The 24,761-nt window shown below is 37.0% G+C and overlaps 1 protein-coding gene across 1 annotated transcript in view; it reads left to right on the forward strand.

Moving 5' to 3' along the window:
- The first annotated feature begins 575 nt into the window (after positions 1 to 575).
- Positions 576 to 24,761, forward strand: part of CHIC2 (cysteine rich hydrophobic domain 2) — a 55,364-nt gene continuing 31,178 nt past the window's right edge. The window contains exons 1-3 of the mRNA XM_033214690.1: positions 576 to 1,077; positions 16,239 to 16,293; positions 16,434 to 16,589. Coding sequence (XP_033070581.1) covers positions 959 to 1,077; positions 16,239 to 16,293; positions 16,434 to 16,589 — 330 coding nt within the window. The 5' untranslated portion in view covers positions 576 to 958. The remainder of the gene's footprint in view (positions 1,078 to 16,238; positions 16,294 to 16,433; positions 16,590 to 24,761) is intronic.

The raw sequence follows: 24,761 nt of genomic DNA on the forward strand, positions 1-24,761 counted from the left end.
ACTGTGAGATTTCTTGTAAGAAAAAAAAAATACCAGCATCATTGGCCTCATATATTGGATTATATTTAAGGGGATCAAGGGACAAGACGTTTGAATTTGGAGATGTCTTGGAAAATCCTGTGGTGGACACAAATGTTTGCAATGTCTCTGCTGGACTCCTGAAATTGGGAAAAAAGAGACTCTGGTACTCATCATAGACTCAAAACCTGAGAAAAAGCGAGATGCGATTATTAGAGAAACCGGCATGACACGCACAAAAATGTGTCTATTCCAACCAAGGCTTTTTCTTTTCAGTTGTTTTGGTTAGAGATGACTTTGGGGAACTGAATGTCCCACTGGACATTCCGAGCTGCGTTGTCGGAGTCGTGGGTCACCGCTTCCAGTCAGCGGAGCCGCCGCCCCCCGGGTCCGCGACCCAGGAGCTGGAGGGCGGGGCCTCGCCGGCGGGAGCGCGCGCCTCGGGCGCCGTCCGCGGGTGGTAGCAGAGGAAAGACGGCGGCTTGGGAGCGAGCGAGGCCGCACGTGCGCGCGCCCGCCCGCCCGCCAGTCCGCGCGCCCACGCGCCCACGCACGCTCCCGCCCACCCGTAGGCCCGGGAAGTCTCGCGATGCCGTAGCCGGCTGCTCCCGCTGCGGGTGGCTCAGGCTGTTGCTGTGGTTGCCTGAGTTGCTGCTGCTGCGGCGGCGGCAGCGGCGTCTGTGCCTGTAGAGGTGTTGGCCTCTGGGCGGATGTTGACATTGTGTTGTTGTTATTGCTGATGGTAATGGCGGCGGCGGTGGCGGCGACTGTCCCGACCCCATCTCCTCTGTAGCCGGAGCCGAGAGAGCCGACAGCGAACTCCGCGGCCTCGGAGCCGGCGGCAGCGGCGACCCTCAGCCTCAGCCGCCTCGCCCGCGGGTACCCCGGCGCCAATCCCGGGAATCAGGCCCCTTTGGGCAGGGGCGCTCGGAGGCTCAGGATGGCGGATTTCGACGAAATCTATGAGGAAGAGGAGGACGAGGAGCGGGCCCTGGAGGAGCAGCTGCTCAAGTACTCGCCGGACCCGGTGGTCGTCCGCGGCTCCGGTCACGTCACCGTGTAAGGCCCGGAGAAGGGCGAGGGCGGGAGGTGCGGGCTGGGGTGGGCCCCGTTACTCCACGGGAGCCCGATTTCCCCTGTGTCCGTCGGGTGTCGATGGCCTTCGGAAAGAGTCGGCGACCAGGAAGTGAGAACTTGGCTTATTTTCGTTTGTTTGGGTCTCCGAAGTGGGGACGGACGCTGTCCTTCGTCCTCCACACACCCCTTTAGCAGGCCCTACAGGCCCGGGCGATGTGACGATCCCAGTAGGCACGGGTTTTCATTAGGGTCTGTCCTGCGGGCCACCCTTCCCCTTCAGGGTGTATTGCCAGGGAGCCTCCTTGTTTTCTCGCCCAGTTATCCTGTGGTTCTCTGTGCTTTTGCACCCAGTGACATGGCTCAGAGGCCAGATCCGGGTCGTGTGAGACCCCAGTGACAATTGGCAGCGAAGCTCCCTGTCGTGTCTGTTTCACACATACCCACAGTTCTCCCAGTTCTTCCACATATTTCCGCACAGCTAATGCAATTTCTTGTAGTTGTACGTGATAAAAATATATAGTTGAACACAAATTTAAGATGTACAGAAAGAAATATGTTTACAACAACAACAAAAAACTACTTGAGGGACATACACTCTGCTCAGGTTACTGAGGGAAAACTGTAGTCCTGAAGTTGGGGCTTCTTAATTTGGAAAGTCCCACTAGTAACATTAAAAGTTTGGTATTAAACAATAAGGAATGAAAGCTTTCGGAAAGACCATGACAAATAAAGGAATGTGAAGACTTGAACCAAATAATGAGCTGTCCGGAAGCAGGAAGTTTTGTAATGTTTCTCTATGAAGTCCACAGTTTTGTACCACTTGATGTATTGATACTCTCCCATTTTAGGTCTCTTGTTCAAATCATAGATCAAACTTCCATACTTGTCAGGTATCTCTGTACTTCTTCAACTTTTCAGTAAAAGAGCCAGCAAGTCTGAAAATGTCTGGAATAGTCTTCATTATATTTTGGTGACGAGTGAGTGGGATGTGCTGTGAATAACTTAGGAAAACAGTAAGACTTCTCATACAAGTTTGTCAGCAAAATAATTGCATTTCTCTTATGACCAGCCGTATTGTTGTTTGAGTATGCTTATGTAATGCTTTGATTTCTTTAGCACCTGTTAGTTTATATTCAGGTGACTTAACAGGGTAAAAACACTGCATAATTGCCATCACAGCACCATGACAAGACAGTGGAATTTATCACCACAATAACACTTTCTAAGTGTTGTCACCAGCTTAAGAAATACAACCAAATATCATGGATATTAAACTTTTAACATATATCACAGAATTCATAACCTGCCATTTGATTTTATTTTGACTTTTATGATCTTTTTGCATTGTTTTAAGCCTCAGGAGTATGTGGATGCTTAAAGAAGTGATTTCCAAACTTTGTCATGCCGTCTATCCCTCCTTCTACTTTCCTAATATCAAAGAAAAGCTAAATCTTGTCATTTAAAAAGACGCCGCTGTAGTTGTAATGTTACCTCTGTTAAGGAGAAGAAAAACTAAGCACTTTGTTGAAAGTGGAAAATGTAATAGTGGACAAAGTGCTCAGAACCTAAGTAATCAGTAAACTTGATTGTAGTTGGCTACCTGGAGAGATTAATAGGGTAGCAAAGAATTATTAGTGGTTTTCAAACTTAGCTGTCCATTAGAATCCTGGGTGGCTTTAAAAAAGACCCTTGTCTTTGCTCCACCCCAGGCCAGTTGAAGGCCAAGTACTGAGTGAGGGTCCTAGGCGTGGATAGTTAAAATAATAAATAAACAAATAATACAGTCTCACAGGTGATTCTAATGTGTAGCCAAGATTGAAAACTATTCCAGGTTATAGGGAGGGATTATCTATCATCAATAAACATTTTTACATTGGGAGTTAAATCTCTGATCTTCCTCAGCAACTTCCTTCTTCTCCCATTTATCTTGGTTCTGGGCTCTGGGTTAAAATCTGTCTCAGCTACTTCCTGGATAAATTGTTTATTCATGACCTTTAGTTGAGATGGGAGTAGTTACAGTCAATACCTTTTAAGATTATTAAGGATTAAATGAGATAGTACATGAAAAGAATTTATTGCCATGTGTGGTACTATGTTCAATAGATACTAGTTTTTATTATTCTCCTCCTCAGATATAGTTTTACACTTTGAGAAACAGGTGTAAAACAAAGTACTAAAAAATTAGAATTGCCGTTGTCAAACATAACAGTGATTCACTTTAGTGTTATTTTTGATTTCTAAGCAATGTGTGTGTGCTTAAATTACTGTTTGAAGTATTTTGATGACAATAAGGATCTTTCTGCATTGAAAACTTAAGCCTGTTTTGTGGCACATAGGTAATAATACAAAACTTTTTTTTTTTAACATGGCTCTGTCATGCATAATTCCCAGGCACACTAGCACACCATGCCAATGGATAGCCCAGTTAGCACCTATAAAGGTTTTTAGAATTGGTGCATATGTGTTACTATGACTGTTGCGCACATTCAGTTTTTCTTGCTTTAAATATAAATGGGAGGAGCTATTAGAACAGTTGTAGTAAGACTGGCTAAGTTTGTCACTGCCCCTCACACCCCCTCCCCCACCTTTTTTTTTTTTTAACTGAGGTGCTGATCAGAGCAGTCTTCCCTTACCAATTTGAAAGTAATTGACCATGTAAACTGAATCATCTGTAGTCTAGATCAGTCTGGAAGGATATAGATGAATCCATATGTTTTTCACAGATGTAACTTTGAGTAGGCCTTTCTGCTCTTTTTTTCTACTTTAATATTACTTTTTTCTACTTTAATATTACAGTATTACTGTTTATTTTAGAAACTATTGTATGCTCACGTGACATGATTGGCATGTCATTGTGGTGATGTGAGAAAGAAAGTTACCTTCCATTCTCTAGGTTGGTCTCTAGGCATAATCAGATTTTTGTGACATAGGATGCAACATGTCTAATTTGCCTGGAGTCTGCTTTAAAGTGGCTTTTAGTACAAATATTTTCCTTTTTTTAAATACAAATGTTTTCATCTTGACCCCAAATCAGACTTATTTTTTATACTTCTCTCATGATCAGTATTCTTTTCTGACATTCTTCTGTTAAGTATAATATTTCCCTTCATTGTTAGATTTCTATGTAGCAATATGGAGAAATCTTGTGCAGAAGCATATTTTGAGGAAAGTGGTATTGGAAGGAAGGAAGATAAATGATAAATTATTGCATAATATTTTGGTACATGTAACCTAAAAGACTTACACTTATGATTCAATTAAAAGTAGATTTCCTTTTTGCTTTCATGGTGACTTCTCATATAACTGACGATGAGGAAAAATAGTTTCTAAAAGCAACAGTAATACTGTAAAAAGACTATTAGGTAGTCTTGATCAGATTGGTTAATATTTTAAAATTATGGAGTTCCTTATGCTTCAAAATATATTTGCAAAATATGTTGATCATTTATTGAAGAGTTTCATTTTTCACAGTGATAACTCTAAAAGATGTGTCAGTCTAAAAGTTAGAATTTAAAAGTAGTTTTAGGCCAATATTTCCTAGGTAATCTATCATTGTAACAGACATTATTTGCTCCCATCCCCACTTTTTACCCTTCTTATATCAGAATCAAACTTGGGGCTTTCCTAGAGTATGTATGATCTTTGACTTCTAACTGAAGCCCTGTCATAGAGTCAAGTTATTTTGCTGAGGTTTGTTTCTAATGTTATTCTCTTGTAATTTTACTGTGTCTTCACGTACTCTCTTCTGAGGTGTAATCTTACCATCTCCACAAATCATTCCTTATCTTTCAACACCAGTTTTTATCAATGGCTGTCGGAAACCACTTTTTGCTTGTTTTCATTCCAGATATGTTATGGAAGATTAAAGATTTAGAAATGTGACTTGAAAATGTTTGGAAAGTATATTGGGATGGAGTATGATTTTTGAATAAGAGACATCACAAGAACACCTTAGTATTTATCGATTTTTCAAATGGTAGAGTTAGTAAAAAATTGTCTTGAAATGTGTCACTATTTCAGGACTGCTACTAGATGCTGTGGTTAGCAGTAAGAGACCTGAATGTGAGTTGCCAAATTACAGAATCATTTCAATAAAGCAATTTTGTTAAACTTTATAATTCCGACCTCTTTTTCCCACCCAGCATAATATTTAAGACATACTCTATTTTTTTCTAAAGATTAAGGTTTCTGTTTTCAAATTTTTGAAGGTCTCATTGATGTATCTCCACAGGATATAAAGTTCTTGAGGGCAGAGGTTGTGTTTATTGATCTTTCTTTATTCTTTAATATAGTGTCTAGAATACTATAGTTCCTATAATATTTTCTAAATGAATGAAGTAATTGTATACATCTTTGGATTTTGTCAGAATTGCTAAATGAATCACTGTTTTCTTCTCTTTCTGCACCTCCTAACAAAGGCAAACAATATTCTATAATAGACTACTTATCACATTGAAAAGATAAATGGCTCCTCTGTTTTGAAAAATGAAATCTAGTAATTGTGAGGAAATTATCAAATTAAGGTAGTTTTTTTTATAACTCTTTTTTGTTTTTTTTCTCAAGAGATTTTTTTTTTTTTTTTGAGACAGAGTCTTGCCCTGTCATCCAAGCTTGTGGGCAGTGGCCCGATCACACCCTACTGTGGCCTTGACCTCCTGGCTCTAGTGATCCTCCTTTCTCAGTCTCCCAAGTAGCTAGAACTACAGGTAATTTTTTTTTAAAAATTTTTTTTGGTTTTTGTAGAGATGGGGCTTCACTGAGTTGCCTAGACTGGTTTTGAACTCCTGGCTTCAAGTGTTCCTCCTGTCTCAGCCCCACCAAATGCTGGGATTGTATGTATAAGCCACCATGCGTGGCCTCCCAGAGATTTTTCTTATCCCATATGGTTTGAGAGGAAATTAATTTGATTATAATTTGGACATATCTTTGGTAATATGAAGAAAAAATTCTATGCATTTTATTTGGACCAACTACTAAAACTTAATGCATAGATTTTCTTGAAGAAATGAGAACTATGATAATTAACTGAGGTTTCAAAGTTTTTACTGTATTTGAATTTGAGAATTTATATGACATTTTGGTCCAAAGAGTTCAGTGTTGGATTTTTGCCTACCAAGGGATATGAAATTGATTAGTACTTAAAATTTTATATGACTAGCTAAGTAGAAAAGAGGGATTAAATGGTGAAAAGTAAATTATATGTAATTATGATAATAATCAAATACTATTCTAAATAATTTAAATAAATAATATTACTCTAAAGAATAATACTATTAAGTTGAGATCTACTCTTGATTTCCAGCTGGAGTTTATACTGTTAACAGGTTAAAGGCCGAGGATATTAGGCTAGCTGTATACTCAGAAAGAAATCTTTCAAATAACTGATAGCTATGTCTGGCTTAGGTTTCTAATCTGCTATAAAGCAATTTAGATTTTATTCTTAATAAAATTAAGCTTTAAATATAACATGTAGCAACAGATGCTCTTAAGTATCCTTTTAGTGCCTTCCGTGTAAGATTGTGTGTGTGTGTGTGCTGTGTGTGTGTGTGTGTGTGTGTGACTTTTGACCCAATCAGAATCTTGGGTCTGGAAGGGAAGAGTTTAGGGATTTTTAGTTTTGGTAAGAGTGCTGTGTGATTCTGTCAGACATATTTGGAAAGTAATAGATGGTACTGTGAAAAAAGTATGGTCTTTGATATTAGGCAAATTGGTTTCAATTCTTAGTCACTTCCTAACAGTAACCATAAGCAAATTAACCTTTCCCAACTTCGGTTTTTTCTTCTGGGAAAGAGGATAGTATCCACCTTAGAGGTTATGTGTGAGTCAGAATTTATCTAATTAATAGGCATTCAACAAATTATTACTTATGACATACTTTGATGTTTAACCCTGCATGCACATTTTTTGGTTGCTCTTTACCATTTTGTGGGATGTCAGTCTAAAATGTGATGTATGCTTTTCTGCTTTAAAACAAGACTCTGAGCATAGATCAGAATTATCTAATTGACTAGAGGAATCATTTAATCAAAAACGACTATCAGATTGATACACAGTGATGCCTTAATGGCCCTGAGGTATGTTGGAGTTTGAGAACTTTCTCTAAATGGCACTTTCATTTAAATTTCATATGTGGGCTGTTCTTTTTGGTTTACTTTCCTCTCTCTTTGTAATTGATCAGCTGTACTTGGAAGTAAAACAGCTAGCCTTATTTGAACTGCATATAAAGTAAGACAAGTTCATTCTGATTGTTGAGTGTAGATGCTTGGGTTTTAGTACTTGGGTTTTACAATATTTACTTTGTTTTATCAGAGTATGTTTTGCTTAATCTTTGATTATCAGCTGTCTCATTGAGGTTTCCTGATAAGTAGTTTAATGAGTATTTGTTAAATGCCCATTTTTCTGCCAGGTATTGCACAAGGCTCTAGGTATATAATGAAACCCAAAATGAAACACACATAGTTTCTGCCTTCATGGAGTTTACTGCTAATAGACAAATTTTGTCTGATAAAATTGCAGTGAAGGAAATGGATGAGATCCTGTGATTGAAAATAATGTGATTGGGGGACCCTCTCTGAGGAAGCTAACATTTAGGAAGGACTAGAGTCCTGTCAAGAGCCCCTGGATCTGGAGAACGGCAGGTACCAAGACTCCAAGCCAAAACAAGCTTGACTTGCCTGAGGAACTGAAAGGATACCTCTATATTATGGCTAGAATATAGTGAACAAAGGGGATAATGTCTTTAAATGAGTTTGGAGAGTTCAGTAGGGACCAGAAAGGATTGTAAAGGGATTAAGATGAAATTTAGAAGGTTATTAAAGTAGCCTCCATAAGATGTGATAGTGGCCCCAGCTAGGGTGTTGATCTCTAGATTAAATGAGTTATTACAATTCTGGGTATAAACCATCAAATTTCACAGCTTTTCCTATGATGTATGGAAATACATAGCAATGGCCACTTTTGCTGTCTGATTCCTCAGTTGTTGTGTGTGTTTTGGTCTGTTTATTTTTTAATTTTAGCTTTGTGTAGGCTGACATTAAATAACTGGCTACTTTTTACAGTTAAATAACTGTTCACTGGGAATGATTTTGATGGCATACCTGCACTTTCTGTTCTGATGCTGGGGCAGCTAGTATGCCAAGAGAATAGCATGTGCCGGTAGTAGAAAGAGTCTTTCCCACAGGATCATAGATTTTGAAGTGGGAACCCTCGTAAACGTGATATCCTTTAGCTATAAGGTATGTGGTATGTGACAGCCCTCAGTACATGATTCGTTAGATTTGAGGAAAAAATTGTGTTTTTTATATCTTACATTTAAAACTCAGTTGCATCCACAGGAGCTGAAATGTTCTCACAATGTCCCTGAAGAGTAATTTTTTTCTCCTTAAGCTTTTTTTCTGTCCCACTATCTACTTGGATGGAGTTGGTTGGATTTGAAGGTAACCTAACTTTGTTATTTTGATTGATAAAAAGTGAATGTACTATATATAGTTAGCTTCCTGCAAGAGCTTCTTGTTTTATTCTCTTTGATCTTGCATTGTAGTCATAATGTGGGCCTTGGTTAGTTCAGTGGTGGAGTTCCTATGTACCCAATCTCCTTTCTTGGTCTTTTCTAAACTACTCAATTATAAATGTTACTTGAAATGAATATTTTTGTTAGTCTGTATTATAAATCAGTTCAACCATATATTTTGCATAAGTGAACATAATTTAGCATCATTATCTTGCTCTTAAGAGTTATAGAAGTATTAAGAATATTCTAAAATATGTATAAATCAGATATACAAAAATTTTTTTCTTTAGTACAGAAAATTTAAAAGTTGTTAAGTTAGATCAGCTGCATCCCTCTGTCATCAGAAGTTAGTTATACTGTGCATTTTCGTCGGTATACACTTGTATAACTTTCACTGCTTAACAACATATGTAATCTGTTAATAATGGAAATTATAACCTTAATAATTAAAAACAGATAAAATGCTAATGCTAGATTATTATAAGACTATGTATAATGGTGAGGTTTATGACAGAGTAAGTTTAACACATGCTTTAGAGAATTAAGTCTTTGATTTCACTAGTTTCCTGAATGAGATTAAACTTTCATGAAACTGGATAAACTCAAATATTGTTCAGAATATAGTTACAGAGTTAAAATTTTTAGGATTATTCTGAAACCCAAAAATATGTCTCTAACTCCAGGGTTTCTGTATCTTTTGGATAAATAGAGTATACTTTCAATTAGATCCCATCCTCTTTGAGCTACACTGATATTCAGACATATGTTGAATCAACCAGATAAACGTAAAGCATGATTTATATACATCAAAGCCTGTTAATTTTTTTCCATAATTATGACTTTATCTCCAAAAGTAGCTAAAAATTTGAGTTCATTGAACTCAAAGTTCAGGATTAGGAAATAAGCTCTCTCTGCATGTGCCATCTGTATAACCCATGTGTTCAGTTTGAAATTTCTAGTTCATATGCTCATAGGTCTTGTCATATCTGTAGGAAGATAAAAATTCTCTGTATCTGTGGATTTGTACAGGTTAAATGTCTCAGAATCCAGAATATCCAAAATGGAATTCATGATCTACACCCCAAATCAACTTCAATGGCAGCCTTCCATTGTCAGTTGATGGCAGTTTTTGTTTAGCTCAAAAACTTTTTGATACGTTCTTGATTTTCCTCTTTCTCTTTCACTGCATCCATTTTGTCTTGACATTTTGGCTCTGTCTTCAAAATCTGGCCCTATTTTGCCACCTACACGGCTGGAGTGAGTTGCCAGTATCCCTTCTGCCTTACACTTAATATATTTCTTAAGTCAGGCATGCTGGCATGTTCCTATAATCCCAGCTACATGGGAGGCTGAGACAGAAAGATCACTTGAGCCCAGGAGTTTGAGACTACCCTGGGCAACATAGCAAGAATCCATCTAAATTACAAAAAATATATATATATTTTCTTCCGCCAGTCTCCACCTTTCCACTTTAGCGTCTCCTCTTATACAATCATTTTGGTACATCTGCTATAGTGATCCTTTTAAAACATAAGTCAGTTCAAGTCTTTTCTCTGTATCAGGCCCCTCAAAGGTTCCCCATCTTCTTCAGAGTCCTTTCAATGTTCTACAAGACCCTCCCTGATCTGGCCCATCATTACTTATCTGCCGATCTCAGTTTCTTCTTACTATTGGCTTCAGTTTATTTTGACTTATAGTTATCAATGGCTTTACTACATCTTGACTTCAATTTAAGCCCTCTCTGTAAGCCCTCTCTCTGTCAGCTCTGCATGTTACCATCTCTTTGTCTTATGTTCAAATGCCTCGAGAGAGCTGATTGAATTAGTTAATGTTATCTAAGTTAGGCAGGACTGTTTGGCCTTGCCATTCCATGTGCTGCTACCCAGCCCAGGGATTAGCTGTTCTTAAAGCAGATGTCCACTTGTGATCTAGTTAGCCAAAGTATAGGGAGTTCCTAGTTAGGCATGCAGAGTAACAGACTACACTCTCTAGTATACATGGTTTTGAGCTGTGTAGCGTCTTTTCAGATTGTTGTATTATAATTAATTTAATTATAAGATATTTCTGTTTTAAAAATTTCACTGTTAAAAATATCACTGTAACTCAGAAGAAAAGAAACATCGAACATATATTTTTGATTAAGGGCAAAACAAGTTGAAGCAGCAGATTCTTGCATTTCTGCATTTAAAAGGCAAAATTCATTATGAGTTCAAAAAATGTCTTAATTTAAAATGATAGTTCACTAGTGAATGCCAGGAGACATTGTTAATACAAGGAGATACAAGGAACATAGAAGAAGTAAAAACTGAAGTAAGAGGGACAGAGGATTATATGGACTTGAACTATGGAAAAAATTGAAATGCATTCAAGAAAACTGTTGATTAGTGAACCCAAATTTCCCTTTTTACTTATGTTAAAATACCTAGTTAATGCCAAATAAAATATTCAAATAAGAAAACAAAATTAGGATGGTATTGTACATTATAAAATATTTGTCTGCTGGGTGTAGTGGCTTACGCCTGTAATCCCAATACTTTGGGAGGCCAAGGTGGGCGGATCACTTGAGGTCAGGTGTTTGCGACCAGCCTGGCCAACATGGTGAAACCCCATCTCTACTAAAAATACAAAAATTAGCCCGGCATGGTGGCAAACACCTGTAATCCTAGGTACTTGGGAAGCTGAGGCATGAGAATCGCTTGAACCTGGGAGGCAGAGGTTACAGCGAGATGAGATCACGTCACTGCACTCCAGCCTGAGCAACAAAGCGAGTCTGTCTCAAAAAAATAAAATAAAATAAAATAAAATAACTCGTCAATTATTTAGTTAACAGCAACTATACATTGCTGAAAAATAGCTGTTATTTAAAAAAATCAACAAATGACACAAAATGTCTTTAATACCCCCTCCGTAAAATAACACTACAGAATACTTGATTATTCATTAACATATCTGTGCCACTGCAGCTGTTTTCTCTTGATACATTTCTGAAAGTAGAATTACTGGATCAAAGGGTAGGAATTTTTTTTTTTTTTTTTTTTTTTGAGACTCAGTCTCACTGTTGTCGGCCCGGGCTGGAGTGCAGTGATGCAATCTCAGCTCACTGCAACCTCCGCCTCCGGGTTCCAGCAGTTCTCCTACCTCAGCCTCCCGAGTAGCAGAGATTACAGGTGCCCACTACCACATCCGGCTAATTTTTGCATTTTTAGAGTGACGGGGTTTCACCGTGTTGGCCAGGCTGGTCTGGAATTCCTGACCTCAGGTGATCCACCTCCCTTGGCCTCCCAAAGTGCTGGGATTACAGGCATGGGCCACCGCACCCAGCCAGGGTAGGAATATTTTTTAAGACCCCTTTTATGTACTACCAGATTGCACTCCTGAAAATTCTATCAAGTTGCGAGATTTTTGTTCTTTTCAGTTAAGATCATGATATACTGAATTTTCTTCTTCAGCATTTTCTTCCATTGAGAAAGACGGTAAAAATACAGAAGATATATAAATAAATCTAAAAATGAAAGGGAGGGAAGGTGAAGAAGTTTATGTTCAATGATATTTCCATGTTTTTGGTTTGCAAATTTCATTTTTAATGGTTGTTTAATATTCTGTTATATTGAGATAATTAACCATTCCTAAAATGTTATAGATATATTTTTATATTTGTGAATAAAGATTCAATGAACTTGTTTATGCATAAATTTAATCCACAATTCAAGTTATTTTTTAGGTAATATTACATTTCTAAAGAGAAGACACTGTGACAAAGATATAGATATTTTCAGTGCCAAATTAATCTGAAATGGTTGTAACAATTTATAGTTCCATTGATAGTGTGTGATATTTTTCCATCTTGACCTTCTTGCCAACATAAAATATTTTTTAAATGTAATTTTATTAATCTTGTAGATAACTGAATTAAGATGCCACCTATGTTAAATCATATTTTTAAAAATTATCCAAGTGCTGCTTCTAGCTTTTTGGATTAATAGAGTGTTTGGTTATTAGAGTCTGAAGGGGGTTCGGCTTCCTACTCAATGCAGGAATCATTGCTCTTCTTTCAAGTACATCAAATTATTATTTTATGGGATGAAACTTGGCCTTTCTAATACTGTGCTGAGCCAATTGCACTTTGTCTTGGAATAAAGGAAATTATTTTACCATATTTAAAAACTTTTATGTAAACTTGTGGGTACATTTATAATGCTGTCAATTGAAAACAAAACATATATGCCATTTTCATTCTAATAGTCTCTGCCTTCCGCTGAATTTAAGAAGCCAGAACTAAGGTATTGTCAAAATTAAGTGGTTTATGTCAAAAATAAATCATTAGAGGTGATATTTTACAGTTATATTATCAAACAAGAAGTGTGACTTTTCTTATCCATTTAATAAAATAGGATGGTCTTGCTAAAATTCTACCTGATACTATTGTTTTGGTTGGTCTAGATTTGGAAAAAAAAAAGAGAGAAGGTTTTGGCAGGGATGAAAAACATAGCAAAGGAGATATTTGCTGTGGCCTGTGCCAAATAAGAAATTCTGATGTTCAAGCTCTTTGCCAGGAGAAAGCATGCTATATGAAAGAAGACTTGCTGAAAAGAGTGATTTTCTACTACTCTGATGAGAACAGTCTTATTAGTAAAGAAGTGTGTAGGAAAGCCTGGATTGTGGTAGTTTGAATAATGAATGAGAGGTAACGTAAAGATAGTTAATGTAAAGGAGTCTTTCAAAACATTAGTTGAGGAAGGAAAGAAATAGATGCCATCAGACATTGAGAGAGAAGAAGTAATAGGGATTCACAGTCTTAGATGGCTAGACTAATTCAGGTTTGTAGGCTGTGTTTAAGTAGCCTGAAGCGAGGTAGAAATACAGTGGATTGCAGTGGAGACTGGAGGAGATGCAACCAGAAGTAAATGGTTAGTTTTTGGAAGTTTTCCTCCATTGAGAGATGGTAAAATTACTGAAGATATAAAAGTAAGTCCAAAAATAAAAGGGAGGGAAGGTAAAGCAGTTTATATTCAATGACATTTTTTTCTCTCAGAGTTGACAACTGTGGTTATTTGCAAAAAAATGTTGTGAGGGTAAAGTGGAGTACCTAAAGACAGGTGCCACAACTACGGAGTATGGAAAAGGGAACTTATTGGGGATGAATAAATATTGTTAATTAAAATAATACTCACTGAGGTTAGAAATAAGATGTGTGTTTTTAATATATATATTTGTATTTATTAATGGTGATACATTTATAAATGTGATTTTTCTCCAGTAGCTCCAGGCAATGTGAAGAAAGTAAACAATTTAATTGAACCTGGGTTGGCAAGGGACACTAGAGATGATTAAGGGTGTTTGTTGGAGTATATTCAAAATGATTGACTGTAGTTCTGGCAAATAAGGAAGGAAATGGAGTCATAGGGAGCTATGGAGGGGTAGGAAGCAGTAAATTACAACCAGAGGCCAAAAAACAAATTTAGTAAGGATGGGAGAAATGAAATGATTGATGGCAGTGGTAAGAGGAGAATTTTACAGTTCAGAATTTCAGAGGTGATACAGTCCCAAGTGATAACAATATGCAGAATATATCACAGTGAGTAGGTTGCTGAATTAGATGGAGGTGCAGGAGGTAAAGTTATTTAGAATAGATAAGGTCAGGAGTGAACTGTAGTTGAAGATTTCTAAGGAAAGAGTGGCATTTCAACAGGGTTTATGGTTAAAGTGAAGATACATACAGGTGTGTGGTGCTTAATTATGGGGACTATTCTGATAAATGGGTTGGTAGGCAATTTCATCATTGTGCAAACATCACAGAGTGTGTGTGTACAAACTTAAATGGTGTAGCCTACTACACATCTAGGCTATATGGTATATAGCCCGTAGCCCTTATGCTACAAACCTGTACAGTATGTTACTGTACTGTGTATTGTAGGCAGGTTTTTTTTTTTTTTTTTTTTTTTTTTGAGACGGAGTCTCGCTCTGTCTCCCGGACTGGAGTGCAGTGGCCAGATCTCAGCTCACTGCAAGCTCCGCCTCCCGGGTTTACGCCATTCTCCTGCCTCAGCCTCCCCGAGTAGCTGGGACTACAGGCGCCCGCCACCTCGCCCGGCTCGTTTTTGTATTTTTAGTAGAGATGGGGTTTCACCGTGTTAGCCAGGATGGTCTCGATCTCCTGACCTCGTGATCCGCCCACCTTGGCCTCCCAAAGTGCTGGGATTACAGGCTTGAGCCACCGCGCCCGGCCTGTAGGCAGTTATAACACAGTGGTAAGTTTTGTGTATCTAAACATAGAGAAGGTACAGTAAAAACACGGTATTAAAATCTTGTGGGACCACCTTCAAGTATGTCCTGACTGAAACATTGTTAATATGGCGCATGACTGTATGTATTTAAGGTTTGTTTTGTTTTTTAAGATAAGATGTAAGGAGGTATCCTGATAGCTGCAGATCAACAGATTGAGGGTTTCAGAGGAAAGTGTTAAAGGAGTTTGGAATGGAAAAGGTCTATCAGGAAAGATAAACCTGAATTTGATGATGATGAGAAAGCAGGATAACAGATTGGAGTGGTTTGCACTGAGTTATGACTATAGACTGGAGGAATGTAGAGATAGTGAAATGGATGTATGTAGGATATGAGTAAAACAAGCCTGTTTCAAGATTCCATTTAGATTTAGGTGTAAAGTTGGAGTTCCCCCTTTGAAACTTTACAGTGTGTATTACATGAACTTTCAAAATTATCTCAAATGACATAAAAGTAAAATTGGTCTCATATGTGATTTCTTAAGGAAACAAAGGAAGCTGTAAAAGCTATAAAAGGCTGTATTGAAATGTTGCATGGAATGTGCTCAATAGTTGTGATTTGAATGAATTCTCTTTTCTCCAAGTACTGGTAGACTTCTGACAGATAAAAGCAAAATAGGTTGTTTTTATTATGTCTTTTATCTTCTTGTTATATTTACCGTTCTTTGAAAATAGTTTAAATCTTTTATCAATTCTAAAGCCATGGAATATTTTAACCATGATTCAAGAAAAGATCTTTTAGGTAATAGGAATAGATATAGGTATAGTACATGTCTACATTTTCTTTCATACCATCTAATGCACTGACAAATAGATATTGAATGGAACTAAGAGAGTTCTTGGTAGCACTTTGTCCGTTCCTACTTTTTTATTTTTTCTCTCCCTTTTTCCTTATTCTTCCCCTTCCCCACTCTTTTTCCTGCATTTTGCTTCTCATCTTATTGCTTGTATAGGACACCTGCTAAAATTCACAGCTATTGTTTGTTTCCACCAATAACATTAAAAGCTGGAAAAAATTGCTATCCCACCCATTAAAATAATATGCTTTGTAGTTAACTTTTTGAGATATAAATTAAATGAACCATTTATATTTTTGTTTACATCCTGCTGGTTAATTAACATTCAGCCCCTTATCATTATGCAAAAGTTTCCATTTAACTGCTAAAATAGTTGCTTGTTACATTTCATAAATTGCTTGTAACAGTTATTTTATCTCAAACTTCCATTTTATGTCTTAAACTTCCTCCGTATGTGAAAATGCTTTTTCTATTGACTTGACCTTTAAATTAAATGCTCTATATTTTTGGCAACAATGACATGTAATAACATATTCTTCTTATTTTTTAAAATAGATTTGGACTGAGTAACAAATTTGAATCAGAATTCCCTTCTTCATTAACTGGAAAAGTGAGTGTCTCATTTTTGTACTATTTGTATGCCTCAAAATGACAGTTTTTTTCTGAGAAAATTAAAAAAAAGTATGCTTATCAGTCATGTTTTTTGACATTAATATTGCATTGTTATTATTTCTTAAAATTTTTCTTTAGGTAGCTCCTGAAGAATTTAAAGCCAGCATCAACAGAGTTAACAGTTGTCTTAAGAAGAACCTTCCTGTTAATGTACGTTGGCTACTTTGTGGCTGCCTTTGTTGCTGCTGCACATTAGGTTGCAGTATGTGGCCAGTTATTTGCCTCAGTAAAAGGGTAAGTTGAATTATATATTATAATTTAAATTTAGAAGTGGACAAGCAAGTCTTGCATTTATCTAGTTTTTATTTTTACATTGAATGAATCACCTATCCTGAATACAATATGAATCCAGGAGAGGAGTGAGTCAGTAAAGTTACTATATATCCAAGTGCTGTTACTAAATAGCCATCTAAAAATTATATTTGTAATTTTAGGAGCAAGGAGTAGTATGTAGCATTGTCTCTATCTGTACATTGATGGTGGTGTGGCATAGTGATAAGGATGCTGGCTTCAGGTCTACCATTTATCTCTATGACCTTAGGCACATTTCCTAACCTCTTTCAACCCTACTTGACAAAACTGTAAAATGTTCACATGTTCATCTACTACTTGAATAGGATTATTGTAAAGGTATAATGAAAATGTTTGGAAAGCTTTTAGCTGAATAGTTCAAAGGAAGTGGTTAATAAGTATTAATTAATAGTATTCTTACTAATAGTAAGATAGTACCCATATAAGAAATAAAATGGTTACGATGGTGGTTTCTAGTTGGTAAGATTATGGGACATTGTTTTCTTCTTTTTATATTTTACAAGTTTTCTGTAGTGAGCACAAAGTGATTCTGTAATCAAAAAAAATAATTTTAAAGACTCATTATTTTGACTACTTACAATAAAAAATTCTGGCCAGGCACAGTGGCTCATGCCTGCAATTTCAACACTTTGAGAGGCCAAGGCAGGTGGATCGCTTGAGGTCAGAAGTTCAGGGCCAGTCTGGCCAACATGATAAAACCCTGTCTCTACTAAAAATACAAAAAATTAGGTGTGGTGGCAGGTGCCTGTAATCCCAGTTAGTCAGGAGATTGAGGCAGGAGAATCGCTTGAACCTGGGAGGCAGAGGTTGCAGTGAGCTGAGATCGCGCTGTTGCACTCCAGCCTGGGCAACAATAGTGAAACTCTGTCTCAAAAAACAAACAAATGTAATTTTAAGATGTTGGTAGAGATATGACAAATTATTACAGATTGAAGGCATTATATTTTTGTTAAATTTTTAAAAAATGGTATTTATATGTATAAAAATGTTTTTTTTATTTTTTAAAAAACATGTATTAAAAAAAAATAGAGACAGGGTTTCACTATGTTGCCCAGGCTGGTCTCGAACTTCTGGGCTCGAGCAGTCTGCCCTCCTCGGCGTCTCTAAGTGCTGGGATTATAGGCATGAGCCACTGCACCCAGCCAAAAATGATATTTTGTTAAGATGAAAATGAATGAACAGTTTTATGTGGCTACGTTTTGATAACCAATAAGAGTAGGAAGTATGGATGAGCTAATTCTCTTTGTCCCTTGATTTCTGTTACAAAATAGAAGATATATTCCTACTAAAAGTTTTTAAATTGGTACATTCTATTGATAGGAAGGAGTTAATGCCTTTGTAATAGAATGACTTTTGTGATATTTACTTCAATATTTCTAATATTCCTTTTTTCTAAAAATGATTATTTTTTTTCATCGTTCTCACCAGATTACCTTTACACCACAGAACATTTTTTCGTCTCTGGATCCACAGTTGATTTTGTTGCTCTTGTAGTTTGGATCCCCTCACTCCCTTCCGCTCTGTGGGCATTTCCATTGTTTCAGTGCCTGCTATGTCTCACTTGGTTGGTAATTGCTATCAGGTAACCCAAAAAATCGTAAGAGTTTTAATACTGTAGATACCTTTGAGATCTGACTTTTTTGTTTGTGCTTGGTTTTGTTTTGATACCCTTTTTTTAAACCTTTAAATGAGTAGCATAAGATACTGCAGTGTTTGTACAGTGTATTTAGAAAATAAAGGTAAATGAGTTAAACTTTGCATTCTTGTCAACTTGAGATCCTTTTTGAAATGCCTTCATGGCCGGGCGCGGTGGCTCAAGCCTGTAATCCCAGCACTTTGGGAGGCCGAGACGGGTGGATCACGAGGTCAGGAGATCGAGACCATCCTGGTCTACACGGTGAAACCCCGTCTCTACTAAAAAATACAAAAACTAGCCGGGCGAGGTGGCTGGTGCCTGTAGTCCCAGCTACTCGGGAGGCTGAGGCAGGAGAATGGCGTAAACCCGGGAGGCGGAGCTTGCAGTGAGCGGAGATCGCGCCACTGCACTCCAGCCTGGGCGACAGAGCTAGACTCCGTCTCAAAAAAAAAAAAAAAAAAAAAAAAGAAATGCCTTCATTAAATTTCTTATGTGAGATGTAAGATTGACTTTTTTAAGCTAATTTCATCTGTAGTTTCTGAAAGTACATTTCATTTAGCATTGTAGTGTTCAGTCTAAGGTCTCTCTTTGTATTTTATATTACTAGATGGAATATTTATTTAATATATTTAATTTTATATGGACTACTATTCAGGGAGCATAAACAAACATGACTTGCTTTTTTAAAAAGCCATACATATCTGTGTCTTGGGTGTAAACTGTTATATAACCATGGTAAGAGTGACACTTCATGCGTGTGTGAAGGATATTACAGGCCCTGGAGAAAGAGGTGCTTTGTAAGATGGGGGCAAAATAATTTGGATTTTTTTCCTTTTTTTTTTAATTATACTTTTAAGTTCTGGGGTACATGTGCAGAACATGCAGGTTTGTTACATAGGTATACATCTGCCATGGTGGTTTTCTGCACGCATCAGCCCCTCATCTACATTAGGTATTTCTCCTAATGCTATCCCTTCCCTATCCCTCAACCCCTGACAGGCCCTGGTGTGTGATGTTCCCCTCTAGAGCAGGGATTTTTAATGTTTTATTTGCCATAAATCCTTTTGATGGTTTAGGGAAGCCTATGAATACTATCTTAGATGCTTTATATATATTTAAAAACATTTAATGTATTCTAAATGTATAAGGTAAAATACATGGGATTAGAAAGGAAACTGATTATATAAAATATAGTTATCAAAATACTAGAAAACTTCAATGTGATTTATAAATATGTTTATTAATGCATACAAAATAAGATAGCAACAGATCCATGGTAATAATATGATAGGAAGAATCTGTGATTTCTTTAAGTGATGAAGGTACAGGTCCTGTTTAGTCTATTGCAGTTAGTTGCATACATTCATGACCTAAGGAAATGTAATGCATTTCAGTTAGTGGTTAAAAAGATGCATTTTCATTTCACTCACTTTCACAGACTCCCAGAATTCTAAGTACTGCATGTTAAGAACCCTCGATTGAGAGGCATGAGATAAAAAATTGCCAGCCTGTGAATTTCTGTTTTTTTTACTTGTGATGTGAAATCCTTTTATATGGTTAGAATGGTCTCCGACTCTAAGACATATCAGGACCAAAGGGATACTTGATACGCAGCTCAGTGTTTTTACTTTCTTGATATTATTCACTGATTGGGAAAACTGCAGTTCTGTCTTACCTTTAAAATCCATCCCCTCACAAGGTCAGGAGATCGAGACCATACTGGCCAACATGGTGAAACCCCATCTCTACTAAAAATATAAAAATTAGCTGGGCATAGTGGCATGTGCCTATAATCCCAGCTACTTGGGAGGCTGAGGCAGGAGAATCGTTTGAACCAGGGAGTTGGAGGTTCCGTCTCAAAAAAAAAAAAAAAAAAATCTATCCCCAACTTAGTGCCCTCTTTTTATGATCTGTTATTATTCCCAAGACCTTGTTTTTATTCTGTTCTATTATTGTTATTTTTTTTTTTTTTTGAGACGGGAGTTTTACTCTTGTTGTCCAGGCTGGAGTGCAGATGGCATGATCTCCACTCACGGCAACCTCCTCCTCCCAGGTTCAAGCAATTCTTCTGCCTCAGCCTCCTGAGTAGCTCGGATTACAGGTGCCTGCAGCCACACCCAGCTAATTTTTTTTTTTTTTTGAGACGGAGTTTCACTTTTGTTGCCCAGGCTGGAGTGCAATGGCGTGGTCTCAGCTCACCGTAACCTGCACCTGCCCAGTTCAAGTGATTCTCCTGCCTCAACCTCCGGAGTAGCTGGAATTACAGGCTCCTGATACCACGCCCCGCTAATTTTTGTATTTTTAGTAGAGACAGGGTTTCACCATGTTTGCCAGGCTAGTCTTGAACTCCTGACCTCAGGTGATCTGCCTGCCTCGGCCTTCCAAAGTGCTGGGATTCAGGCATGAGCCCCTGTGCCTGGCTAATTTTTGTATTTTTAGTAGAGATGAGGTTTCACCATTTTGGCCAGGCCGATCTCGAGCTCTTGACCTCTGGTGATCTGCTTGCCCTGGCCTCCCAAAGTGCTGGGATTACAGGCGTGAGCCACTGCGCCCAGCCTATTCTGTTATTTTGATTATTTTTTAGAGCTGCCAAATTGCCTTTTTTCTTAACTACCTTTGCCTATTTTTGAAAATTGTTTTTTAATATACAGTAAAATTTTTGTATACAGTTCTATGATTTTCAATAAATGCATAGAGTTTTGTAACCACCGCCAGAATGAAGATACATAACAGTTTTCCGTTAAAAACTTACTTGTGCTGTCCCTCTGTAGTTGAACCCTTGTCAACTCTTAAACCCGGCAGCCAGTGATCTGTTGTCTATCCCTACAATTTTGTCTTTTCTAGAATATTATATAAATGGAATAAAATAGTATATATAACTTTTTGAATCTGGCTTCTTTCATGTAGCTTAGTGCATTTGAGATTCATCTATTTTCTTTCATGTATTAATAGTTTATTCTTTTTTGTTGTTGAGTAGTATTCCATTGTATGGATGTATCACAGTTTATCCATTCATCACTTGAAGACATTGAGTTGTTTCCAGTTTTTGAATAAAGCTTGCCATAAACATTCACATGCATGTTTTTGTGTGAACACAAGTTTTCATTTTTAGGAAGGGGATTGCTGGGTTATATGCTAAGTGAATGTTTAATTTTATAAAAAATTTCCAAACTGTTTTCCAAAGTGGGTGAACCATTTTGCATTCCAGCCAGCAATGCATGAGAGATCCAATTGCTTAGCATCCTTGCAGGACTTGACATGGTTAGTTTTAGAAATTATAGTCATTCTAATAGATATATAGTAGCATCTCATTGTGGTTTTAATTTGCATTACCATCATGAGTAATGATGTTGAGCACCTTTTCATGTGCTTATTTGCCATTTGTACACCTTCGTTAAAGTGCTCATTGAAATATTTTGTCCATTTAAAATACTTATTTCTTGTTGAGTTTTGAGAGTTCTTCATATAATTCTGAAAATAAATCCCCTGGCAGATATGTGCAAATATATATTTGCAGTCTGTAGCTGTCTTTTCATTCTCCAACAATGTCTTTGGCAGAACAAAAGTTGTTGCTTTTGACGAATTCATCACTTTTTTAAAAAATACAGATTGTACTTGTAGTGCTGTATCTAAGAATTTGCCTAAAGCAAGGTCATGAAAATTTTCTCCCATGATCTCTTTACTTTGCTTTTAGGTGTGTGACCCATTTTAACTCAGGTTTTAATATGGGTGTGAGGTATGGCTCAGTTTTTTGGGTTTTTTTTTTTTTTTTTTTTTGCATGTGACTTTCTAGGTTTTCCAGTACCATTTGTTGAAAAGACTATTCTTTCTCCCTTGAATTGCCATTGTACGTTGTCAAAAATCAGTCAACGATACCTGTGTAGGTCTCTTTCCATACTCTATTCTGCTCTATTGATCTATATGTCTATCTTGATTAAATACCACAATATCTAGTTTACTGCAGCTTTTTTTTTTTCTGTTTTAAATAAAAAGGAGACAGGGTCTTGCTGTGTTCCCCAGGTTGGTCTCGAACTCCTGGGCTCAAGCAGTTCTTTCTCATCTCGGCCTCCCAAAGTGCTGGAATTACAGATATGAGCCACTGCGCCCAGCCTACTGTAGCTTTACAGTAAGTCTTGAAATCAGGTAGTTTGAGCCTTTCAAATTTTTTCTTATTTTTCAAGATTGTTTTGGCTATTGTGATTTCTTTACCTTTCTGTATAAATTTTAAAATTAGCTTGTCAAATATCTATAAAAAACACTGGTATTTGATTGGAATTACATTCAATTTACAGATGAATTGGAGAGAATTGACATCTTAACAATATTAAGTCTTCCAAACCAAGAATATGACGTACTCTCCATGTATTTAGGTCTTTGACTTTTTTTTTGTTGGAGCTTTGTAGCTTTTTGCGTAGCATATAGATTATGCTCATGTTTTATTAGCTTTATACATAAGTATTTCTTTGGGTTTGTTGCTATTGTAAATGGTAATTTTTTTTAAATTTTGATTTCCAATTGTTCACTACTAGTACATAAAATACAATTGATTTTTGTATATTAACATCATGTCCTTCAACCTTGCCAAACTCACTTATTAAATTCCAGGAACTTTTTTGTGGATTCCTTGAGATTTTCTACAGAGATAACTATGTTGTCAGAAAATAATGACAGTTTTATTCCCAATCTGTGTACTTTTTCTTTTCCTTCCCCTTTTCACAGTGTAGGACTTCTAATAAAATGCTGAATAGGAATGATGAGAGCAAACTCCTTGCTTTATTCTTGATTTTCTCTGTTTTTCTGTTTTCACTTCCATTATTTTTTGTTTTTATTATTTCTTCTTGATTTGGATATAATTTACTCTTGTTTTTTAGTTTCTTAAGGTAGAAGTCATTGATTTGTCGTTTCTTTTTTTCTTATATGAGCATTTAATGCTCTTTCCCTCTAAAGCACTGTTTTGACTATATCCTACACATTTTTATATATTATTTTTGTTTTCATTTGTTCAAAGTTTTTGTGATTTTCTGTCTGACTGGTGGATTATCAAGAAGTTTGTTTAACCTCCAAATATTTGGAGATTTACCAGAAACTTTTCTGTTACTGATTTCCAATTTAATTTTATTACTGTTAAAGTATATACTTTGTGTGATTTCAGTTCTTTTAAATGTGTTAAGTTTTATTTTACGGCCTTGAATACAGTGTATTTTGGTAATGGCATGTTCAAAACTTCTATTTATATTTTACTGGCTTTATTGAAGTGCAAGTGACATACAATAAACTGCACATGTTTAATGTATATTATTTGATGAATTTTGTCACATGTATACACTTGTGTGCATCAAGATAGTGAACATATTCATCATTTCCAAAAACTTCCCTGTGCAAGTGCTGATCTGCTTTCTGGCACTATAGATTAGTTTGCATTTTCTAGAATTTTATCTAAATGAAATCATACAATATGTATTCCTTTTTGTCTTCTTGTTTTATTTTTTATTTATTTAATTTTGAGATAGGGTCTCATTCTGTCACTGAGGCTGGAGTTCAGTGGCGTGATCATGGCTTACTACAGCCTTCCCAGACTTCCCAGGCTCCACTCATCCTTCCACCCCAGCCTCCCAAGTAGCTGGGGCCACAGGTGCACATCACCACGCCTGGCTAATTTTTGTATTTTTGGTAGAGACGGGGTTTCGTCTCTCAAACTCCTGAACTCAAGCAATCCACCCACCTCAGCCTCCCAAAGTGCTGGGATTATAGGCATGAGCCCCCATGCTTGGCCAGCCCCTTTTTGTCTTTTACTTACTGTGATTTTGAGATTCAACCATGTTGTTGCATCGGTAGTTCATTCCCTTTTATTGCTGAATAATGTTTATTATATGGATATGCCATATTTGTTTATTTACCTGTTGATGGACATTTTGGTCTATATAAATAAAGCTGCTGTGAATATTCTTGTTCAGGTCTTTTTATGGACAGACACTTTTTTTTTTTTTCACTTGAGTAAAAATTACTCAGTGGAATGCCTTGGTCATATGTCATGTGTATGTTTAGCTTTCTTTTTTTTCTTTTTTTTTTTTGTGGTGGTGGTGGGACAATCGTGGAAATGCATTTAAGGAACTGAGAAACTGCCAAAAGTGGAGGTACTATTATTTTATGATCTCATGTTATTGTAGGATAGATTCTGTTCTGCTACATCCTTGTCAACATTGAGTACAGTCTTTTAAAGAGTTTAGGTATGTGTCCCCTCTAAATCTCGTGTTGAAATATAATCCCTAGTGTTGGAGGTGGGGCCTTGTGGAAGGTGATTGGATCATGGGGGCAATACTTCATGGCTTTGTGCTGAGTTCTCTGAAGATCTGGTTTTTTAAAAGAGCATGGCACCTCCCGCAACCCCCTTGCTCCTGCTCTGCCATATGAAATGTCTGCTGCCTTTCATCTTCCACCATGATTATAAGCTCCCTGAG

Source organism: Trachypithecus francoisi, unplaced genomic scaffold (assembly GCF_009764315.1).
Source record: "Trachypithecus francoisi isolate TF-2019V2 unplaced genomic scaffold, Tfra_2.0 Lachesis_group1, whole genome shotgun sequence".
NCBI lineage: Eukaryota > Metazoa > Chordata > Mammalia > Primates > Cercopithecidae > Trachypithecus > Trachypithecus francoisi.